The sequence below is a fragment of the Patagioenas fasciata genome, chromosome 1 (assembly GCF_037038585.1).
Source record: "Patagioenas fasciata isolate bPatFas1 chromosome 1, bPatFas1.hap1, whole genome shotgun sequence".
Classification (NCBI taxonomy): domain Eukaryota; kingdom Metazoa; phylum Chordata; class Aves; order Columbiformes; family Columbidae; genus Patagioenas; species Patagioenas fasciata.
Window position 1 is genome coordinate 191,486,767 of NC_092520.1, and position 20,833 is coordinate 191,507,599.

The 20,833-nt window shown below is 43.4% G+C and overlaps 1 protein-coding gene across 1 annotated transcript; it reads left to right on the forward strand.

The window, feature by feature from the left end:
- The first annotated feature begins 8,751 nt into the window (after positions 1–8,751).
- On the forward strand, positions 8,752–15,590 carry LMOD2 (leiomodin 2). Its single transcript, XM_065856956.2, has 3 exons — positions 8,752–9,589; positions 13,452–14,798; positions 15,152–15,590. The coding sequence occupies exons 1-3, from the start codon at positions 9,317–9,319 to the stop codon at positions 15,176–15,178; spliced, it is 1,647 nt and encodes a 548-aa protein (XP_065713028.2). The 5' UTR covers positions 8,752–9,316; the 3' UTR covers positions 15,179–15,590.
- The last annotated feature ends 5,243 nt before the right edge of the window (positions 15,591–20,833 follow it).

A 20,833-nucleotide genomic window follows, 5' to 3' on the forward strand; every position in this document is an offset into this window, starting at 1 on the left:
ATTGAATGCCCTGGCAGTGATTCAGGCATACTCTGGGGTAGGGACTCCTGTCGGTCTGGGGACAATACTTGAAAGCAGAGGTATCATTTGGTCTCTGTTTCTCATAAAATCTGACACAAGCAGCTGCACCAGCCTGATGAGCTCTCTGAGGAGCCAGACATTCAACAGTGGTTACATCAGCCTTTGCAGCACCAGTGAGATGGACTTTGTAGCTGTGTTTTCATAGCTCGGTGAAGGACCAAAGCGTAGCCATCAGTTCTGTATTTGAGCACCTGTTCCCTGTAGGGCCCATAAAGTCATGTGTGCCATCCATAAAACTTCAATACACTGGCTACCATCTGATCTTGGGGGCTGGCACAGCAGATTCTTGTTCTGGGTATCAAGAAGGGATGATTCTACTGTTTCCCTGCAGCAGTCAGTGTTCTGGCTTGGTCTCTGTGCCTGAGCTGCCCTTTCTCAAACTGTTGCTGATAGCCTGGGAGTCATACATAGAATAACAGTTGCAAAGACACAGACTCTTTTATCTCTACCTTGGGGTAGGGCAAAACGATTTTTCCTGACTCTTACTTGGGGCAGAAAAAGGCTTCTGAAATATCCAGCTGTGTAGTTATGGTTTGCATGAAGAAAAGTTGCATAAATTCATGATCGCTTATCTCTGGAGAACAGGTCTTGTCTCTTTGGCTTTTCCATCCCTCCTGTTAATGCGCAGCTAACCACCTCTCTCTTGCCTCCACCTCTCCCGTGCAGCCAGATTTGCCTCCCTGGTGTTCTGTTCTCTGCCTGATAAATCAGGCCGTTTAAAGCCTCCTCCCCACTTTTTTTTTTCCTATCAGTCTTAGGATGGATAGATCTCTGCTCAGGAAAATGCTATGAAGAAAAGTCATTCCAGCCATAGTGGAACACCCTTAGCAGCCCTATTCTGGTTTATTCTCTCCCTGACCTTTCCACGGGAAATTATTTGTTTAAGCTGCAACAATTAAAACTAACACCTTGCCACCCAAGGTGTCTATCCTTCAGAGCTGTCTTCTGCACCCTGCAGATAATGATCTTGATTCAAAAATACACTGTGTGTCTCCAAATGCATGGAACAGTCTTCATAGAAACCTATCCCGATTCTTTACCAGGACAATTGCTGGATAAATAAAAAATAAGTACATGGGTAAGTGCACCAAATAACTGTATAAATATTTAAAAGTGTATATTGCAATGGGAAGCATTTTCTCTCACACCAGCAAAATAGGTACTTAGACCAGCAGAAGTATTCTCCAAGGAAGCTGTGTTTTGTGGTTCTCCTGAAAAGCTGCAAAAAATATATCAGTAAATTGTTAGTAGTTATAAGATTGATAGAACAGTGTAGTTCTGGTGACATGTACAAGGTAGTTACACTTAACTATCAAAATTCACATTTTCAGTAGAAATCTTTACACTTGATTGAGTCTTTGGGCAAAATTGTTGCCTTCATCTGCATATTCTGCTCATGGTAGATATGGTGCCCAGAACTCCCATTGCCATGAATATGGGCCATTTGAAAAATAGACATATAGACAATAAAGCTGAGAATTTACTTAGTACTGCTGCTTTTATTTAATTCCCTATGAATTACATCATTTGTTTCTACTTCTGGGATCTACTTAAAAAAAAAATCTTAATAAACACACCCTGTTTAAAAAACTTGACAAAAAACAACAAAATGCTAAGTATAGAAGTAATACCTCTATTGCTGTCTGTGTATAAAGAAATAGAACATTTTTTAAATCTGAATGACAAACTGTAGGTTTGGCCAAGCTGCATGAGAGCACTGTCTGGGACTAAGGCATTAAAAAGGGATTAAATCCATGCACTTTTTAGAACCACTTATAGTTTAATAAGTACCTGACCTGGACATACAAATTATAGTGTATTTGCAAATACCACCACAAATAATATAATGCTTACACTGGCAGATGTTACCTATTTTGTTATGCTTTTTAGGGAAAGAATAGACTAACTGCAGATTCCTGAATCTCATCCCATTCGAACTGCACCACAAACCCCCACATTTTTTATGCATGCAGTAGTTCCTCTGCCACTTTCTTCTCTATACTGTGGCCTCTATACTTCCTGTCCAAACCCGTTGAGCAATATTGCGGTGTATTTCCAAACAGCTGCTGTGGTCACCCTATGTCTGTACATCAGTAGCGGGTGAAATGATTTCTATATATAGCTTGGAAATCTGTTGGCAACATTTGTACAGCACTCTGAGATTCTTCCTGAGGGATAAGAGCAGCTATATGAAAGCAAGAGCATTAGGATGATCACTGCATACAAAGCAGTTTATCTTTTTGGTGTGGCAGAAACTGGTAGTGAGCAAATGAGCGGCCTGCAGGGATGTGCAGAAGCACTTGCTTTGAGCAAAACCTGGGCAAGACTAGCTCGTGCTGTCTAAGATAAGCACGTTCATCTCGTGCTGTTTTTACAGAACATGACATTGTACAGACACAAGATGATTGAAAAATACTGGCGGTGTAGGAAAGAAAGAAAACCGGGGATAGGAGTGACGTTTGTTCAGTAAAATGTATTTGTCTCCCTCACCTTCACTATTTTAATGTGACTCAGGTAGGCAAAAGCAGCAATAAACCCCGAGCCTGGTGCACCCTTGGCACCCAGCTGCATGTCTCTCTATAACCAAACAGACCTTCAGGATTCATGGACGAAAGGCACACTGGGTGCCTGTGCAATGTGCACAGTGAGTCTTCCTTCTTTTATTCAAAGACTGAGGAATTTGGTAGTCCAGAAATGTTCTTATTTGCACCCAGATTATGTTTTCCTTGCTGCTTCCCTGCAGCCAGGTCAACCTCTTGCCTCCCAAGATGCATCCTAACGCTCTTCCCACCAGCAAGCACTGTCAGAGCCCATTCAGTTCTTCAGTACGTGTGACTCTTCTGTCTTCTTCTAAAGCAAGGCAACCCAAACACCCAGGCTGTCAAAATATGTTAGATTAGCTGTTACCCCATGGCTTGTTGGTATACAGTGATGTATATAGTCTTGTGATGATGTCCCCAGCAGCTGTTGGGAATCCTGTTTTCAAAACTAATCTGAGTAATAAGGCAACCCACATGCACATGTTTTTCTGTGAAATCTGATCACTGTTTGTGATGGTTCAGAGTTGTTAAGCTACAATCTGGACCTGGAATCTGCCCTCCCAGTAGCCTGGGTCTGCTGCAGGGGATCAGCAGGAAAAATCCATCTTTGAGTTAGAAAACTGAATCCAATTCCCAAGCGAAGACTGGTTTTGGATCAGGGTCATCTTTAAACTTCCCCTGCTTTTTGTTTCCCCAACGTGGATGAAGGGAAGGATCTCTTTCTCCCGTGTGACTCCCTGTTTATGGCATCACCAGGACACATGGGCTGGACAACAGAATCATCTGGCGTAGGGAAAAGCAGCTGAAAAATTGTTCCTTCAAATGCCTTCAGTGCATGCTTTATCCCGTTTGCTCCGCTGATACCGCTGTTAAATGTAGGTGATGACACATCCTTTTCAGGAACAGTATGGTGTCCACAATTTTCACAAGTTACGCTAGTCTCCCTGGGGGAAAGAGCTCCAGCTTGTCCCATCAGTCTGCCTCATGGTCCTGTTTCAATGCCAGGTTGCTGACCCTTTGTCTCTTCAGGCCAATTTGGGCTCTGCATTCCACCTGGGCCTGTAGAAGCAGCATACAGAAATTGAGATACATGTGTATATATATATATATATATAAATTCAAATTGTAAATAGAATGTCTATATGTGCTATATATAATTATTACATCTATAATTACATATAGTAGTTATATATGCAATGTGTGTGTGTATATACGTCTATAAACATTGACAGAGGCAGGAGGGGGAAGGTAGGCAGCGGGGAGCATGGGGCAGGACAGGGGATATGCAAGGAGGGGAGGGCAGGAGAGGTGAGGAACCAGGTGGGGGTGAGGGCAGCGAGGGGCTGTGCAGGGACAGGTGAGGGGTCCTGCATGGCCTGCGATTGCAAAGGCAGCACAGCAGCAGGGAGGTGGGAAAGGGGCAGGTGGGAGAGCTCAGAGGCTGCAAGAGGGGGCAGTGGGAGGGAAGGGGCTGGTTGAGGAATGAGGGGTGCAGAAGCCGTGGGGGAGACGGGAGTGAGCTCTGCAGGCAGAAGGGCAGCGGGAGAGGTGGGGAAAGCCCAGACATGCTGTGGTGCATTGTTTTTAACCTGCTCTATGGAAATTAAACCTGTTGCTGCAGTGTGGGACTGCAGCTTCAGTACGAGCCAACGCATCTGTCTGACAGGCTGTCCTCAGGAGCCGTGACTGAAATAGCCACCGTCCTGGGGCCGGCTGTGTCCCACGCTTGAGGACAAGGTTGTGCAGCCCTCTCTTTGCTTGCCTGTAGTTTTCCCTGCTCTCACCCAAGTGGAAGTAAAATCTAAGCTGTGGGGTTTGCTGCACTGGGGGCTAAACAGCATCCCACAGGTGTTGCTCACACCATGTCAGCAATTGGGCCAACATGCTCAAAGCAAGTGTTTCCTCTTTTAAAACCAGAAAAATAGATCACCCAGGCTGGAAAAGATTGAAAGTCCTGTCTGCAATCTGGCCACTGGTGAGTGAGCTCTGTCCCAGTCAAAGCCAGGAACCTGAGTCACAAGTATGGCAGAGGGAATCCTGCTCCTGTTAAATGGGTGCTTCCAGTTCTTATTTTCTTTTGGTCTTGCCCAGGTCACAGAATCACAGAATCACAGAATGTTCGGGATTGGAAGGGACCTCAAAAGATCATCCAGTCCAATCCCCCTGCCAGAGCAGGAACGCCTAGATGAGGCTACACAGGAAGGTGTCCAGGCAGGTCTTGAATGCCTCCAAAGTAGGAGACTCCACAACCTCCCTGGGCAGCCTGTTCCAGTGCTCTGCCACCCTCACTGAGAAGAAGTTTCTTCTCAAATTTAAGTGGAACCTTTTGTGTTACAGTTTGTACCCATTACCCCTTGTCCTATCATTGGTTGTCACCGAGAAGAGCTTGGCTCCATGCTCATGACACTCACCCTTTATATATTTGTAAACAATAATGAAGTCACCCCTCAGTCTCCTCCAAGCTAAAGAGACTCAGCTCCTTCAGCCTTTCCCCATAAGGGAGATGCTCCACTCCCTTGATCATCTTTGTTGCCCTGTGCTGGACTCTCTCCAGCAGTTCCCTGTCCTTCTTGAACTGAGGGGCCCAGAACTGGACACAATATTCCAGGTGTGGTCTCACCAGGGCAGAGCAGAGGGGAAGGAGAACGCCTCTCTAACCTACTAACCAACCCCCTTCTAATACACCCCAGGATGCCCTTGGCCTTCCTGGCCACAAGGGCACAGTGCTGGCTCGTGGTCCTGAAAGGACCTTTTAATAATTCTGTTGACTGAGTGATGAGTTTTCATGGCCTATATGTGAGAAGATGTACTTGCTGCATTCAGGAATTCAGCAGGGAATTAGGGAGGTGAGGTTGGGTTTTCTGTTAGGAGGTGATGAAGCCCTTCGGAACATTCATCCTGAATAATGGTCAATGAATCTGGTATAAACCTGCTCTCATGTACTACATAGAGCTCATGGTCTGCTCTTCTGCCTTCTCTGATGGAAGATCACTGTACCACCTCTCTAGCACAAGGTCTCTTCCTAAACTCTTTATAGTGGTGCCACGGTTGTGTGACCAAGCGTGTAGCCTGGGTTGTATACCAGGATGCTATGGCTGCTACTTTTTGCTTGTTTTTCTGCAGAAATCCAAACATGTAATGCCTGAGAAATAAGGCTGTGGAATGAGAACAAAAGGTTTCAGGCAGGAATGCTAATAAACACAATCAGCCCTTTCTTTCCAGTACTGTTCCTCTGGGAAGTTGGACAAGACAATTTAATTGTAATTAAATTATTTGAGTGATGATCTGTGATATGAACTGTCGAAGCAGTGGGCAGCTTCACCAGTGGCTGGTGCCCACAGTAGCTGAGCCCTAACCAGCTGAAGTGCTGCGTAATGCCAAATACTCCCCCAAAAAAGAATCTTAAACTCCTAATTAGTGGGTACATTCAATCTCAAGTTCTCTGTACCTCTATTCTTCCTCCTCACGAAGGTGGTAACACCTTCACATCTCCTGGGCTGCTGGACAAATAAAGCCACGGGTAGTCTTGATATGCTGAAAACCAGGTAAAACCAAATGCTGAAAGTTTGTTTATTAAATGTGCATGATTGCTTCTGTACACTGAAAAAGAGTGAGGGTCCTGAGGACTCATGAGTCCAGGATTAAAGTATACGATTACAGAATTATGGAACAAAGAACTGTATTTCAGCACTCATGAGTAGACAAGGACAAATATTATACCTACATTTTCTCACCTGTGAGTGCTTGGCTTTACAGCTTTAGCAACTTTGGTGCATGTGTAATTTGCCATGTGCTACAGCCTTATTACCTTTATGAAAATTGTTGAAGAGAGAGTTCATGGGTCTTCACCCTTGGCCTTCTCCATGTAAAGAATGGGTCCTAAATTACCATGAGTGACATGTACAGGATTAAGAAAGGACCCCAGCCTTTCTTAACCTCTCCTAACTCTGCCAATCTCCGCTCTGCTTCAGGGGAGACATTTACAATAAAATACCTTGTCCATATGTAGTAACATCTTAAAATTCTCTTATGTCATGGCTGGAATGGTCATCACGGCATTTTATATATGGAAAAATATCATCACTGGGCCAGTGTTGTATCATGCCTCAGCAAGGAGTAACATTGAAAGTAATATTCGTGTTGCTGCGAGGACTGGAATAAATTTTGCTTTGAAATACTGTTTAAAAAGTGACTAATGCGTGTTGGTTTTGAAGCTCTTTTGAGTTTGAAAAATTAGAATTATACATAGAAAACAGTAAACAGATATGTCAGGTAGCTTTATGCCTGGACTCTCGACCTAGGAAAATTCAGAGACTTAAAAATTTTGTTGTATCTGAGGAAAAAAGGAAAAGCAGACAGCTCAGAATTGTCTGTGAAACATTATACTTGAATAGATTTCATTTTTATCAGCATATTTTCAGTTTTAATATTGTATATCTCAATGCCGTACATGTCAACATTGTACTAATAAAACGTAGCACATTTCTAAAACCACTTCATTTTCAGTTAGCATTTTCAACACAAAATCTGTCCAGTACACATTTTCTAACCAACTCCATCCAAAAATGTTTGCAACAAAATATTGTCTGCAAAAATGCACTCAAGAAAAATAATTTTATCATGCTGCTTTTCCAGCTAATTTGAATGATAACAGAGTGAACCATTGTCCTAGACACACTGAAGAAATAAAATTGCTTGGAGTTCTCTTATATGTATTTAATTAATGCCAACATCAGCATTCACAATGCAAAGTTAAAAGAAGAAACACACTTATTTCTTCCTGCTGTTTCACATTTTACAGAATTTGGTCTAAGCATCATTTCTTCAAGTGCAGCTGAAAGAGTGAACAGAACCTGTACTCACACACTGACTTGTCCAGACACAGGTAACCCACGTTTTTTTCACTTATCATCACAGTGTCTCATACCATGAAAGTAACACTCTTAGCTCCATAAGCCAAACTATGTTGCATATTCTTCCTTTTTATTTTATGCAAATATTTGATCAATGTAAATGACCTGCAAATATTTATTTAATTTCATTACAGATGCACAATGTTCTTTAGTCTGCTTTATTAATATGCTTCATGTATTAGGAAAGCCTAAGTTTCTAAGTTTTCATTCTACCTCTTGAGCAAGGTAAACTGTGTGAAATTCATATAGAAAAATGATCAAATGAAAAATACATTTCTTTGCCAAATCTGTTCATGAAAATCACGCTGTCTCCTCTCCCCATTGCCAGTAAAGCAATATGCATAATAATAAAACTAAATTAACAATTTGACTGAACATCACACATCCGTTCTAGTGTTGAGTCCATACTAACCAAAAAGAGATGGTGCTGGACAAGAACAATAGTTGAAATTATTTCCACTTACATTTTTCATTAAATACCAACTTGACTAACTAAAAAATAAAACCACTGTGCCTTATAATTTAATAAGGTTGACATTTATCACCACAGATGTGTACCTACCTCCCTGTACCAAAACAAACCTTTTCTCTGTTTTTCTCTCTTCCTCCCTCTCTCTCTCATGACACAGGTTTGCAAATATTGTTGGCCTGTACATTTCAGAAAGCATCACTGGTTCACCATCATTCAGTGCTAATAGAAAAAAAAAAAAGTTAAAAAACCCAAACCAGTGTGAAGTTTAACCTTTTATTCTGTGGTTTCTTACACTGGAAGATAATCTGTCTATAAAAGTAATATCAGAATAATATATCATTTATTAGTGGACATGGTAATATAGATGTACTTTTAAAATTAGGCATTGAAGGACACTCTCCAGCTGCACATCACTCAGCTACAGCAAGCAACAGCCATTATCTAAAATAGCCACTAGAGGCCTTCATTTGCCAGGGGCTGTCAGGAGTGATGAAGACGGAGCCTCACTGCCCACCCAGGGCTGGTTCTGCGGCAGCTCTGGGTTCTCTGCTCACTCCCCCAGCAAAGCACAATTCTCCACTTGAAAATAAACCTCACAGGAGCTTCAGATGGACATGTCAAGTTGAGTCTTCCTCCGATCATCCTCAAAAAAAAAAAAAAAAAAAAAGGGGAAATTAATAAATAATCCAGTTGTGTGATTTGTTACAGGGGAAGCATGACAGGAGCCAGCAGACTGACGTCCTGCCTTCCCACCAACCCCAGCCTCCTGCCTTCCAACGCCTCAGCGGGATCACAGCGCGGTTCCACTCAAAAACCGTGAAAATGAGAGGAAGTCCACTGAAAAAAAAAACAGTGAGGGTGATTTATTTCCAGCCCCTACGGCAGCTCAGGATTAAATGGATTTGCAGTGTTCTTTCTCTGCTGCAGTTTGGACACGAACTTGGTGTAAATGCGCTCAGGGTTTTATTTGCTGCTGTCCTTCCAGCCGCGAGGCTGGTATTCTCCTGCGAGCCGCCTGCTCTAAATATGGCCATGGCCAGTGTGTCAATAATCCCCCTCTTTAAGGGACCTGCAAACACTAGTGTTGGGACATTCTTGCTGTTCAGATGTCTAGCTGACGTCTGATACTTAAAACGGAGCATGCTTTCATCGCTCCATGCATTGTCGTAAGCCCCCGATGATTACTCTTAAAAGGGTGCCTCCGCTACACAGGGAAACAGCTGCTGACCAAACGAGACACCGCTTGCTTGCTTCAGCCTTCTTGAATGCCCAGTCACTTCAGGTTTGTACCAGCCTGACCAAGCGGGACCATGTCTACCTTTGGCTACCGAAGAGAGCTCAGTAAATATGAAGACATTGATGAAGATGAGCTCCTGGCTTCTCTCACTGAAGAGGAGCTGAAGGAGCTGGAGCGAGAGCTGGAGGACATAGAGCCCGACCGAAACCTTCCGGTGGGACAACGGCAGAAGAGCCTGACAGAGAAAACACCGACAGGGACTTTCAGCCGGGAAGCGCTGATGGCCTATTGGGAGAGGGAGACCAAGAAACTCTTAGAAAAAGAGAGATTGGGTGCGTGCGACAAGGTAAGACGCTGAGGTATTCGCAGTTCCCTAGAAATATTTTGGCTTGTTCTTTCCTGGCATAATCTTGCTCCCTGCTTTCATTTTCTTTCAGTCTTTTGTAGCATTTGCAAGAACACTGTCAGCCATACTTTTGTGTCTGCTAAAGCACTTCCTGCTAGCTCAGGGAGGTTTTGGTCTCTCTCTGGAGGTACCTTAAAAGCTTAGTTGAGAACAGAAAACTATAAAAACTCTTGCTAGCGATTAAAATAGGAATGAATTTTAACAGGTACGTTAGAAATTATTGCCAGGTAGTGATGCAGACTTTGGGGTAACTTTTGATTTTGTTTAAAAGCTAAAAAATCGACTTTTCCTTTGCTTCAAAAAAAAAAAAAAAACACAACACAGTATTGAGTGCTGAGAAGCATGTCAGGAAGATAATTTTGAATACATGTTATGTCAGAAGTCAGGCAAGCGGCTGCCTGGCTTGGTGCTCGCTGGAAGGACGCTGCATTGCAGTGGGCAGCTGATGTTGCTTTGTTCCTGCTGAGGATCCCTGGCACAGCTTGGGAGTCTTCTGGAAACTGCTGTCAGAGGTGCACTGTAAATTATTTAAAAAGTGGCCCGGGGTAGAGTGATCAACCAAAACATTTATCTGTAATCCAAAAAAACCCCAACCGATAGTGCTTGTTACGCAATTTGTCCCCCCGAATAACAATTTTAATAAGAAAAGCTGTTCCCTGAACTGCAGATGAACAGGACAGCTGGGCAGGATGGAAGGGCTCAGTCCCCCCAGGTGATGAGTGCTCCCAGCCCAAGCTCACATACACATCGGCGTCCCCAGGGCCTTGCTAAAACAATTTGCGAGACTGAGCTCTATCAAAAAGCAACTTCTGTTTTCACATACATTGGCTCCATGTTATTTCAAGGCAAAGTGGGGACCTGGGGATGTGAGCAGCTTTTTGATTTTCAAGAACTGCTTCATACCAAGTTCTGGCTCTCCTTGAAAGGGCAAGTTTTCCCATGTTTAAGTGGAAAATAATGCAAAAAAGGTAAAGACAGCAAAACTGGATTCAGAACTTCTAACCGCCTTGTTTCAGGAGCTTGAGTCATTTGCAAGGCAATAATTGCCATTTGTACATTGATTAAATACTCTCTTTAAGAAAATTCACCTGGGTTAAATTAGCCTGTACTAATAATATCCAGGATTTCTTGACACTGAAGTGTTCTCTCCTACTCGTGAATGGTGGTGTAATGTCTTTGCAGACAGGCGCACAGACCACTAGCTGTCATCAGACCATTAGTATCGGCTTGCAGACGTTGACTTCACTCCCTGTTTGTCAAGTCCTAGGGAGGCAATGGCAAGATTAATGTTTATTTCCAGCTGATCCTGGAACTCAAACCTGGACACTTCCAAAAACCCCTCTGAACAGGTCTGGTTGGTGTCTTATGTAAAGGCACGGTTCTTTTTTTCTTTTTCCATGTCTATGCAGCATTAACAATGGGTACAGGCTAAAAATCAAAGTGCTAGAAAAAGCCTCTATAATTTTTGATTTGAGAAGAAACTTCCTAAATGCATGAAAATGCTGACACACTGATGTAGTCGGCACAAAGTCTCTCTCCACTGGAGGCAGTAAGAAAGCTCCTTATGAGTTTCTTGAATGCAATTTTCTTCTTGCCCTGAACTGTCTGAAAGTTAGACACCTTATCTAAGGTGTTTGTTTGTGCTCCTTCTATAGTTAGTGGTGAGAGATCAGCCTCTCCAGAAGGCAGACATCCTACCGATAGCCTTTTAGGGTGAATGACTTGCCCTCCAGAGATATTTACTTCTCTGCATTGACAATCTTAGTTCTAATTTTTCATCAAAAAACTACAAAGCAGTACTACAATGTATGTGACAGGAAACTGAATTCCCCTTTTAACCCCAGAAAAGCCACTCAAAATATAAAATCAAGTATTTTTTTTTTAATTAACCTAGTGTCATCAAGCATATTAGCAGTTCATTTAGAGACACCAACTTTTTCTTATCTGCAGCTCTGTTGAAGGCCGTAGTATGTATTCCTGGATAGGTAGAAGCATAACCATGATGGTGGGCTCCTGGATGCCTGGTGTTTTCAGCTTGTAAAAGTCTGCATATATATATACATATATGTAACCTACAGCTGTAAATCTTAGTCCCACAACAAAGCTAACTTAAACACAGCCCTGTTTCTGTATGTAGCACGGCATCTCTGAGGAGAAGGGCCTTCCCGCACATGATCCACAGGAGAAGCAATGGTGCTGGACCATGCAAGCCCTCCATGCGCAGGACAATGGGGACAGTCCCCACAAGTCCTCTGTGTGCAGGGCGATGGGGACAGTCCCTGCAAGCCCTCCAAGCACTGAACAATCAGGAACGACAGGCTGGAACAGCTCGATGTCCTTTCTCATTGCAGTCCTGCTCCTGCAAACATTGCAATTACCATCTGTTTTGCGTGTGTCCCAAGACAGAAGTCTGCTTAAGATTGTGAAACAGTGCTGTGCAATCTGTCTTTACAATGATTTTAACTTTTCCCTGCATTTTTAGAGCCAAATAATTAAACAAACCTGAAACTGCACCGGTTTGCTAAAAATAGGCTGTCATGTTTGTAACACTTTCGTTTTCCAGAAGCACAAAACAGGACTGCTGTGTCTCTGCAGAGTGTACGTGCTTTGCAAAATACCTTCTAGTATTTTACAAAGACTAAAACATGAACGTTGCTAAAGTTGTGGATACAGAACAAGTATATTTAATCCAAGATTTTAGAAACATTTACAAATGTAAACAAAAAGGCATGCACTATGGCTTGTCCAGTAGACAAAACAGGACATGGGAGATCTTTTTGGGTTGTTCATAGCATGTGTGTTCAGTCATGGCCTATACAATGCAGCCTGGCTTCTGGAGTCCTCCAGATGGAGACAGACTTCCCTGAGGCACAGGCCTTTTGCTGTTCCTGCACAGAGAATTGTCCTCTGCCACCATAACTGCTGAGGGCACTGGGCAGAGCTTTGAGAAGCAAATCCAAATTTGCTATTTTGGGACCCATCAAACATACTAAAATTACCTTGGGGTTTAGAAAAACAGCCAGTTTACTCTGTAGGCAATAAGTTATAGCAAGTTACCGTATGGCAGCTATCTGTGACAGCTGTTGGTGAGCACAGTCCTAGCTCTTGGCAAACATTTGGAAACTATTGACATGATTACTTGTTACCTGTGGGAATGTGTCTGAATCTTTACTTCACAAAGAGCTTCCCAGTGCATACAGCCCATACAGTGCATCCAGAGTCTTCTCGACATTACTCCTGCAATTCTAGATTATTTTGCATGTCCATATGCATGTTTACATGTGCAAACACTATTTGTATTCTAAATTATGGCAGTCTTTAGCCTTTTTAGATGTACTAAATATGCAAGGGAGTTTGAACATTGACACAGACGTCTAATCCTTATGAAATCAAGAAACTTGCTGCTCACAGATCACGTCCATTCTGAAAGTACAGTCTTAGGTTTCTGCTGGCAAGGATCCAAATAACATCTCCTTGTGGAGATGCCAACACACAGAAAACATGAAGTATGTCCATGTTGCAATATCTTGTATCAAATTTTCTCATGGTAGAAATCATTGACATCAGTAAAGCTGTTGCAATTTATGCTAAGCATTTGTCTTCTAAGGAATATGAAAGAAATGCTGTTTAAAGAGTGTTAGGTGCTGAAACATTTTCTGTTCTAAGTTTCTCTGTTTCTGGTGATTTATTTTTAGCTTTCAATATTAATTTATATAGTTTCAAGATAATTGTTTTTGTGCGAAAAGGCAGTAGCTACATTACTGCAATCATGTTTAACACCCACACCTACATTCCTGTTCAGGACTCTGAGCAAGAAGATGACAATTCAGAAGACATTCAAGAAGAATATTTCACAGAAAGCAATAGTGAAGTGTCTGAGGAGGCGTGTACTGAGGAGGATGATGATGAAGAAGTAGAAGAAGAAGAAAATGAGGAGGAAGATGAAGAAGACAGCGATGATGAAGAGGAGGAAAAGGAAAATGCTGCAGCTGGTGAAAGATCTGAGGATGGCAGGAGTTCTGACCACATCAGACGCAAAAAGTGCAATGGTGCAAAGGACAATGAAAACTTACTCAATGGCCATGATGGAAAAGACGCTGATAATCTGAGCTTAAAAAGCAGTGCCATCCACCCTTGTGGAAATCCCACAGTTATTGAGGATGCTTTGGAAAAAGTTAGAAGTAATGACCCTGACACCACAGAGGTTAATTTGAACAACATTGAAAACATCACTTCACAGATGCTTATACATTTTGCTCAAGCCCTGAGGGACAACACGGTGGTTAAGTCATTCAGCTTGGCTAACACGCACGCTGATGACAATGTTGCAATAGCTATTGCTGGTATGCTAAAGGTAAATCAGCACATAACTAGTCTGAATATTGAGTCAAATTTTATCACAGGCAAAGGAGTGCTGGCCATCATGAGAGCTTTGCAGAACAACAAGGTTCTAACAGAACTGCGATTCCACAATCAAAGGCACATCATGGGCAGCCAGGTGGAAATGGACATAGTTAAACTGTTGAAAGAGAACACCACTCTCGTCAAGCTTGGCTACCACTTTGACCTTCCTGGCCCAAGAATAAGCATGACAAGTATCCTGACAAGAAATATGGATAAACAAAGACAAAAGCGCATGCAGGAGCAGCGACAACAAGATTCTGGTTGTGATGGAGCCACCAATCCAAAGACCAAAGTCTTGCAGAAAGGGACGCCTCGGTCCTCACCTTACGTGTCACCTAAGAACTCACCTTGGTCCTCTCCAAAGCTCCCTAAGAAAGCACCACCAGTGAAAAGTCAACCTCCAGCTCCTGCACCACCACCTCCGCCCCCACCCCCACCTCCTCCACCTCCTCCCCCAGTTATTCCAGAGAAGAAGGCACCAACCAGGAATATAGCTGAAGTCATCAAACAGCAGGAAAGCTCAAAAAAAGCCTTACAGAATGGACAGAAAAAGAAAAAAGGCAAAAAAAGCAAAAAACATGAGAACAGCATATTGAAAGAAATTAAAGATTCTCTCAAATCGGTCTCTGACAGAAAATCAGAGGAAGGTTCACGACCCTCCACCCGTCCCTCCACCCCACAAAGGTCTCTCCATGATAACCTTATGGAAGCAATTCGGGCAAGCAGCATAAAGCAGTTAAGGCGGGTAAGCAAGGGGTCCTATTTCAGTAAATGATGGTGGCTCAGATGCAGCACAAGCTTAACTAATTTTAGTATATATATATATTTAATTAAAAAAAAAAAAAAAAAAGAGTTCTTAGAAAGGTGAGCATAAGAAGGCACTTGGGGGGAGGGTTTCCTCTGAGTGGGCTTTTCTCAGCACGCTGATATCTGTTCAACTGTGATTTTGACAGAAAGTGGGGAACTTTCCCAGGTTCAGGCTGGTTGCGGGAGATGGTGTGTAGCGGGGGGCTCTTGGAGGTGTGTCCCTGGTAGGAGTTTTGCCATCCAGACTGTACAGCAAATGTAACGAACGCCCTCCCCGCTCCCCTTTCATAGGTTGAGGTGCCAGAAGCCCTTCGGTGAAAGCCTGGGCAGCAGGAGGAGCAAAGCGCTGCGGTGGTCGAGCGGAGGCTACTCGTCTGGTCACTGCTGGTAACATAGACTGTTTAGCAAGCTGCTGTCAAAGTGCATTCTTAGTTTCAAACAATTTCTCTTTTATTTCAAAGAAATAAACCTGCTAAATACAAAAGAATGCTTTAAGGATACATTTACCTGGTAATCTGTAAATATGGAAATAATTTTCTTTTTTATTTAATGAGATTTCTATTGAGAAATTGCTGCTCATTGAGATATTCTTTTCAATATCTGATTGCACATCACTGGACAAGTTCTTCACACTGAGATGTAATAGTTTATCAGCCTGTGGTTTCTTCTTATTTTTTTCTGTTTTTTTCCATGAATTTACAATAAATGTGGTTTGAAGCTTTCAAGCAGACACATAGTCCTGGCGTTCTGTGAGTGAAAACCTACCAGATTTTTGTGTCAAGTTAATGAGCATCAGGGAAGTTCCCTGGGAAAGAACCTGAGATCTTTCTCAGCTGCAGTTGTCAAGTCTGCACATAGGATAGTACCTGAGCCCATATATTACTGAAGTTTCATACTAACATGGGAAAAAATGGTTCATAAGGCTATGTACAACTAAAATTAAGCTGTGGGCCGTGTCAGGTCACTGGTGTTGCGTATCAGGTCCTAAACCTTGGTCTAACAGAAGGGGACATGGGTGATGAATAAAGCTGCAGTTCATGTTGACTTAAAGGTTAAAAATTACTGTGGATATTTTAAGGATGCAGCAGAATTATTCAACCGAGATCCATTCAGCACAAATGCACGCTGCTGTATCTAGGCAGAGCTAACCCCAGTGCAGACATTCAGTCAGTCAGAGAAACCTGAAGAGCAGTTTAGCATTCAGGTGGAAAAAGACTTTCATATAATATCAGTTGAACAACAAGCAGAGTGTGAACTGTCAATATGATATGGTGGAAGCAGAGCCAATATCATTTGGAGCTGCATGGCTGGAGGTATCACATCACAGGCAATGGCACGAATAACCCTTCTTCATGTAGTACCAGACATCTCCCTCTCGTCACATCAGCTGTGGTTCTGGGCGCTTCAGCTAGTGCAAAGGCAGCGACAACGTGAAGAAAACTGATCGGTGGCCAAAATGATGAAAGGCAAGAGGAGACACATGTTTTGAAGCACTACTAAAAATATTAGTTTGCTCATTCCAACAATAAAGAACAGAATTAGTATTTCTTTTCCATAAAACCACATCAAGGAGAATTACTTAAGGTTACCCAACACTGCAATGGTACTGAAAAAATACAGGTAAGCTTGTAGCTAGAAGTGTTAATGAGACAGATTTCCCTAGAAAGAGGAATGAATTACTGGAGGGAATTGAAGCGTAATGGAGAGGGGATCCATTAGTGAATTGTCAGGAATGTTACTGTTATGGCAAGTAAGTGGTGAAGATACTGTTTTTGCTTTTGTATTTATTGACTAAAACTTATCAAAAGCAATTTATAACCAATGGGAAGACTTTGCAACATTTTTTCCTCTTGCCTCAGGATCCCAACAACTCATGAGTGTTTCTAGGCCCAGTGTCACAGGACATGTGGTATGTACAATTAGTCTTTAGCTGATTTTATAACCGTATAGGCTCCCATAGCAGAAAAATCAACCTATGGTCACTCTCCCATGAGCGAATGGAAGCTGGAGCTTGGGATGTTCTGAGGACAGAAGTAATGCTGGAATGTAGACCGCAGTCAAGAGACCTGTGACCTTGTTCCTGATAGCTTTGTGAAGGATGAGCAACAGCAAAATGTTTAATCAAATGCCAGAAGCAGCTGAGCAATTACAAGGGAAAATGAAAGATATGGAGGGAACTCAAGGAAAGCACAATGGAGAGGATTTGGAGGAAGACAAGTAGATGTTTAAAAATACTAAAAGCAAGCCTTTAAGGAAAGAGAGAGGTGAGAAGTGAGGAAACTATCTGTACGGGAGGTGAAAATTGATATAGAAAGAGATGAATTAAGAAAATGAATACTGAAAAGTGGCAGATGAGAAGAGAGGAGAATGTGGAAGAAGAAAACCTAGAAAAAGGAAAAAAGGAAGGTAAGATTCATCTTTCAGGTCAGTAGGAGCTTCTGTAGTTACTGTTTTGCAGAAGGAGCAATGGGCACAGCCTTTGTGAAGGCTCGGCCGGAGCTGCTGATTGCGGTTGCTGACAAGTGGCTGATGGGTCCTCTCTGGTGCTGGGGACCACTCTGATGGTGGAGATTAGTATTTCAGCTAAAATGTAAAGTCATGGAAGCAGCGGTCCTGTGGGGTTATTTAAGGTCCCGCAGCACACATGAAACATCAGTCCTGCACCTTAGCCAAAGTCTAATCTGGGTAATTACCTTCTGCCTACATAAATTTCTCACTTGGAGACATTTCAAGGCCTGTCTCCTATTTGCAGAGCCACGAGGAAGAGTCCTAGGAAACACCTTGTCAAGGTTTTGATGCCCTGCTGAAGGGAAAGGCAGCCTCTTCCCGCCTCAGGTGGGGGTCAGCCCTGCTGCCAACAGCACCAAGTTCCCTCCAGGATGCTTCTGAGGACCAATCTCCTTTCCTCTTGAATAGTCAAGAAAGCTCTGTATGACAACAATATGAAACCCCTCTGGGAGGTACTGTGCCACCTTCCCAGACTGGAGGATGGTTTAGCAGGAGTCAGGAGGTGCCCCAGGTTCCTGCCTGTGGAACAAAGACCTGCAACTGTGCATTTTCCCGGGGGCCTAGGGCCTGCCTGTAAGCTCAGTTTACTTTCCGTACCCTTCCCTTGAGTCACAGGGAGGCAAAACACCTCCTTGGAAGGCCTGACTGCCTCTTGTTTGACCTGTAAGGAAGGTGGCCCTTGGGGCAGCTCCTGCACATCCAGTGCTATGTCCCCATCAGTGCTGGATGTGGAGTGTGGACAAGGGAGCCTGGGATGCAGGTATGGTCCTTGTTTGGACTCACAGGGCTCCTTGCAGTGGGCAGCCATCCACCTTCTCCCAAACACCAGTCAGAGAAACAAGCATATCAAAATCTGTCACAATGAATTGGTCAGCAACAAAAGAGCTGCTAAGGATAAGCCAGTGCTTGCTGTCACCGAAGAGGAAAATGGACAGGAGAGAACAATGGGTTATAACGTCTTTAGGAACAGCCTGTATGTCCTTAGAACATTATTTATTTCCTCACGAGTTGCAGAAATGACCAGCCCATTGAAGAGCAGAATACTGTATCTTCTCAAGGAAGAAAACCAGCGAAGCCTGCGTCCATGTTTACACTCAGTCAACTCTCTCCCATGAGTGTTCCTCCGAATTCGGGCTGGGGGGGAATGGGTACTGCACAGACCACACAAGCTTCACACCGTGGTTGAGACTGACAGGGGGCCATCCCGCCGCCCCCCCAGCTGCCCTGCCCCATGTGCCACTGCGGCCCTTCCCCATAACACGCATCCATGTGAGCACCCATGCTGGATAACACAGTGTGAAAGAGCTGACCTACTGAAGCACCAGAAATATCAGAGTTTGTTACCTATAATTCCAGTATTTGGCCATTTATTTTGTGCCTTGTCACCCAGGGAAGTGTCTGAGCTTATAGAAAGAGCGGGAGCTCATAAAAGCCCAATAGATTTTTATTTCCATGTGTTCTGGAAGTTTCCTGCCACATGTTGAGCCCCCTGTTAGATGTTCTGGACAGTGACCCATGTTGCTCTGCAACTGGGGGCTTAGCTGGGGTAGAGGTGCTGGTCTGGCAGCCCTGCAGAGGTGCTTCCTTCCCAGCAAACAGGGCAGATGGCCAACATGGCTTCTTCCAGGTGAAGCCACATGCATTTCTGGAGGTCAGGTGTTCTGCACACAGCCGGGAAGCCGGAGGAGCTGGTGCATCTCAGTCTCAGCATGGCGTGGTGGGATGAGGATGTCCTGGGCCCTGGGAGGCTGTGAGGCGAAGGGGAGCAGGAGGTTATGGCCAAGGTTTCTCCTTGCCCACACACCAGCACAATACAGGCACAACCCTCCCAGCACAGAGGAGAAGCTGTGGGTTTTTAAGACCTCCACACCACTACTCATAGTTTCCTCAGAGGTTCATCAGATATATGGAAGTAATGATTAAGGCAGAGCAGCTCCACAGCCAAAACAGAACTTGCCTGTAGGTTGTTTAGAGAGTAACACATCCTAACTACCATGAGTTAGCTATGGAAGGGGGTACCTGCAATACTTGGATCGAAGGGAAGAGATAGCACCAAGAACTGTTCCCAGGTGCAGGCCCAAGAGAAAGAGGAAGAGTGTGTACAATTCTGGTAACTAATGGCCAGGAAAATTGTTTTGAGTTGTAAGAGGGGCAAAAAATGACGGGGATAACTGAGCAACTGGAGAGGCTGGAGAGCAAGTGGTGGGATCAATCTAGCCAAACAAAATCACAAAAGGATTTCACCTCATGTCTATAAATACTGAAAAAGGGAGAGAGCCATTCAGCTACAGGACACTGTTAGCAGCAGAAAAAAAGAAAGGACAGAAATCATCCATTACTGCATTTGGATCAGAAATTAGAATAAATTTCCTAACTCATAGAACAAGAAGGTTCCCATTAAAAAGGAATGAGCAAATTCATCAACTTACTGTTAAAAGAATGCAAGAATCTTGTGAAAAGGATTGTATGGTGTAGAGCTTTCAGCAGCAGAAACCTGAAACTGGTAACGCTTGATTTTCAAACCCATGCAAGTCAGATATAACTTTAGAAAAAGACTCACATGGAAGACAAAGTCTTCTACTAGATGGCGGCTAAATACCATTTATGCTTGATACCAGCAGGAACCAAATACAAGAGTGAGTAGAATTTGGTTCATATCTTGATAAGCCCAGCATCTTACTACAAATTGTAGGAGATTTTTACAACTTTCAGTATTATTCTGGATTGCAGTTTCTAGCAAAAGCCAGAACATGTATCCCAGAGCCAAAACTGGAGGTTATGTCTGAGGCTGTGCTTCTGCTATTTGCGCACTTTCGAGTGAATGGCTTAACTTCTTGTGCCTCTGCTTTGCCTTGGAGATATCAGGACTGATCTGCCTCACCATACTGCAGGGTTACTTTCACATGGACTCAAATGTACTCTGAGATACTCGGATATCAAGAGCTATTAGATGCACTTTTTTTTTTTTTTTTAAATTAAGCTAACGGGAATGTTTTGCCTTGCTGAATAGCTGAGTGAATATGATGAGTCTCAGCATATATAACATATTGTGATATTTCTAAGTGGTAAGAGAAGCACAGCCCATGACCCAGTGCAGGAAATTTTGTCAATGCAGAAGCAGCAAGCCAGGAAGGCAGGAATCCCAAGGCTGACTGGGCTGTGCAATGATGCCATCAAAAGGAAGACGTGCCATTTCTGTTATGTAGTCACCTAAGAAACAAGCATTTAAGGAACTGAAAGGACACCTCATGCACATGGAGGAGGATAAACTGGGGCTGTTTCCCAGGAGAGGCCTAGGAGACAATTTCACAAGACTAACCAAGTACAATCTGTATCCATCAGACTATTTTTCTTGTTTGAATTCCGTAGTTAAGAAGCTTGTCCCTTCTGCACCCTGTTATGCCTTTCTGCTGAGAGCATTAGGTCAATTCACCCATAAAGGGCTAAATATTACCTGAACTTTTA

Bases quoted from the DNA above. Each gene is read 5' to 3' on its own strand.
- LMOD2 (XM_065856956.2), top strand. From the start codon at position 9,317: ATGTCTACCTTTGGCTACCGAAGAGAGCTCAGTAAATATGAAGACATT. The intron at 9,590-13,451 runs GTAAGACGCTGA...ATTCCTGTTCAG, and splicing joins GATTGGGTGCGTGCGACAAG to GACTCTGAGCAAGAAGATGA. The intron at 14,799-15,151 runs GTAAGCAAGGGG...CCCCTTTCATAG, and splicing joins GCATAAAGCAGTTAAGGCGG to GTTGAGGTGCCAGAAGCCCT.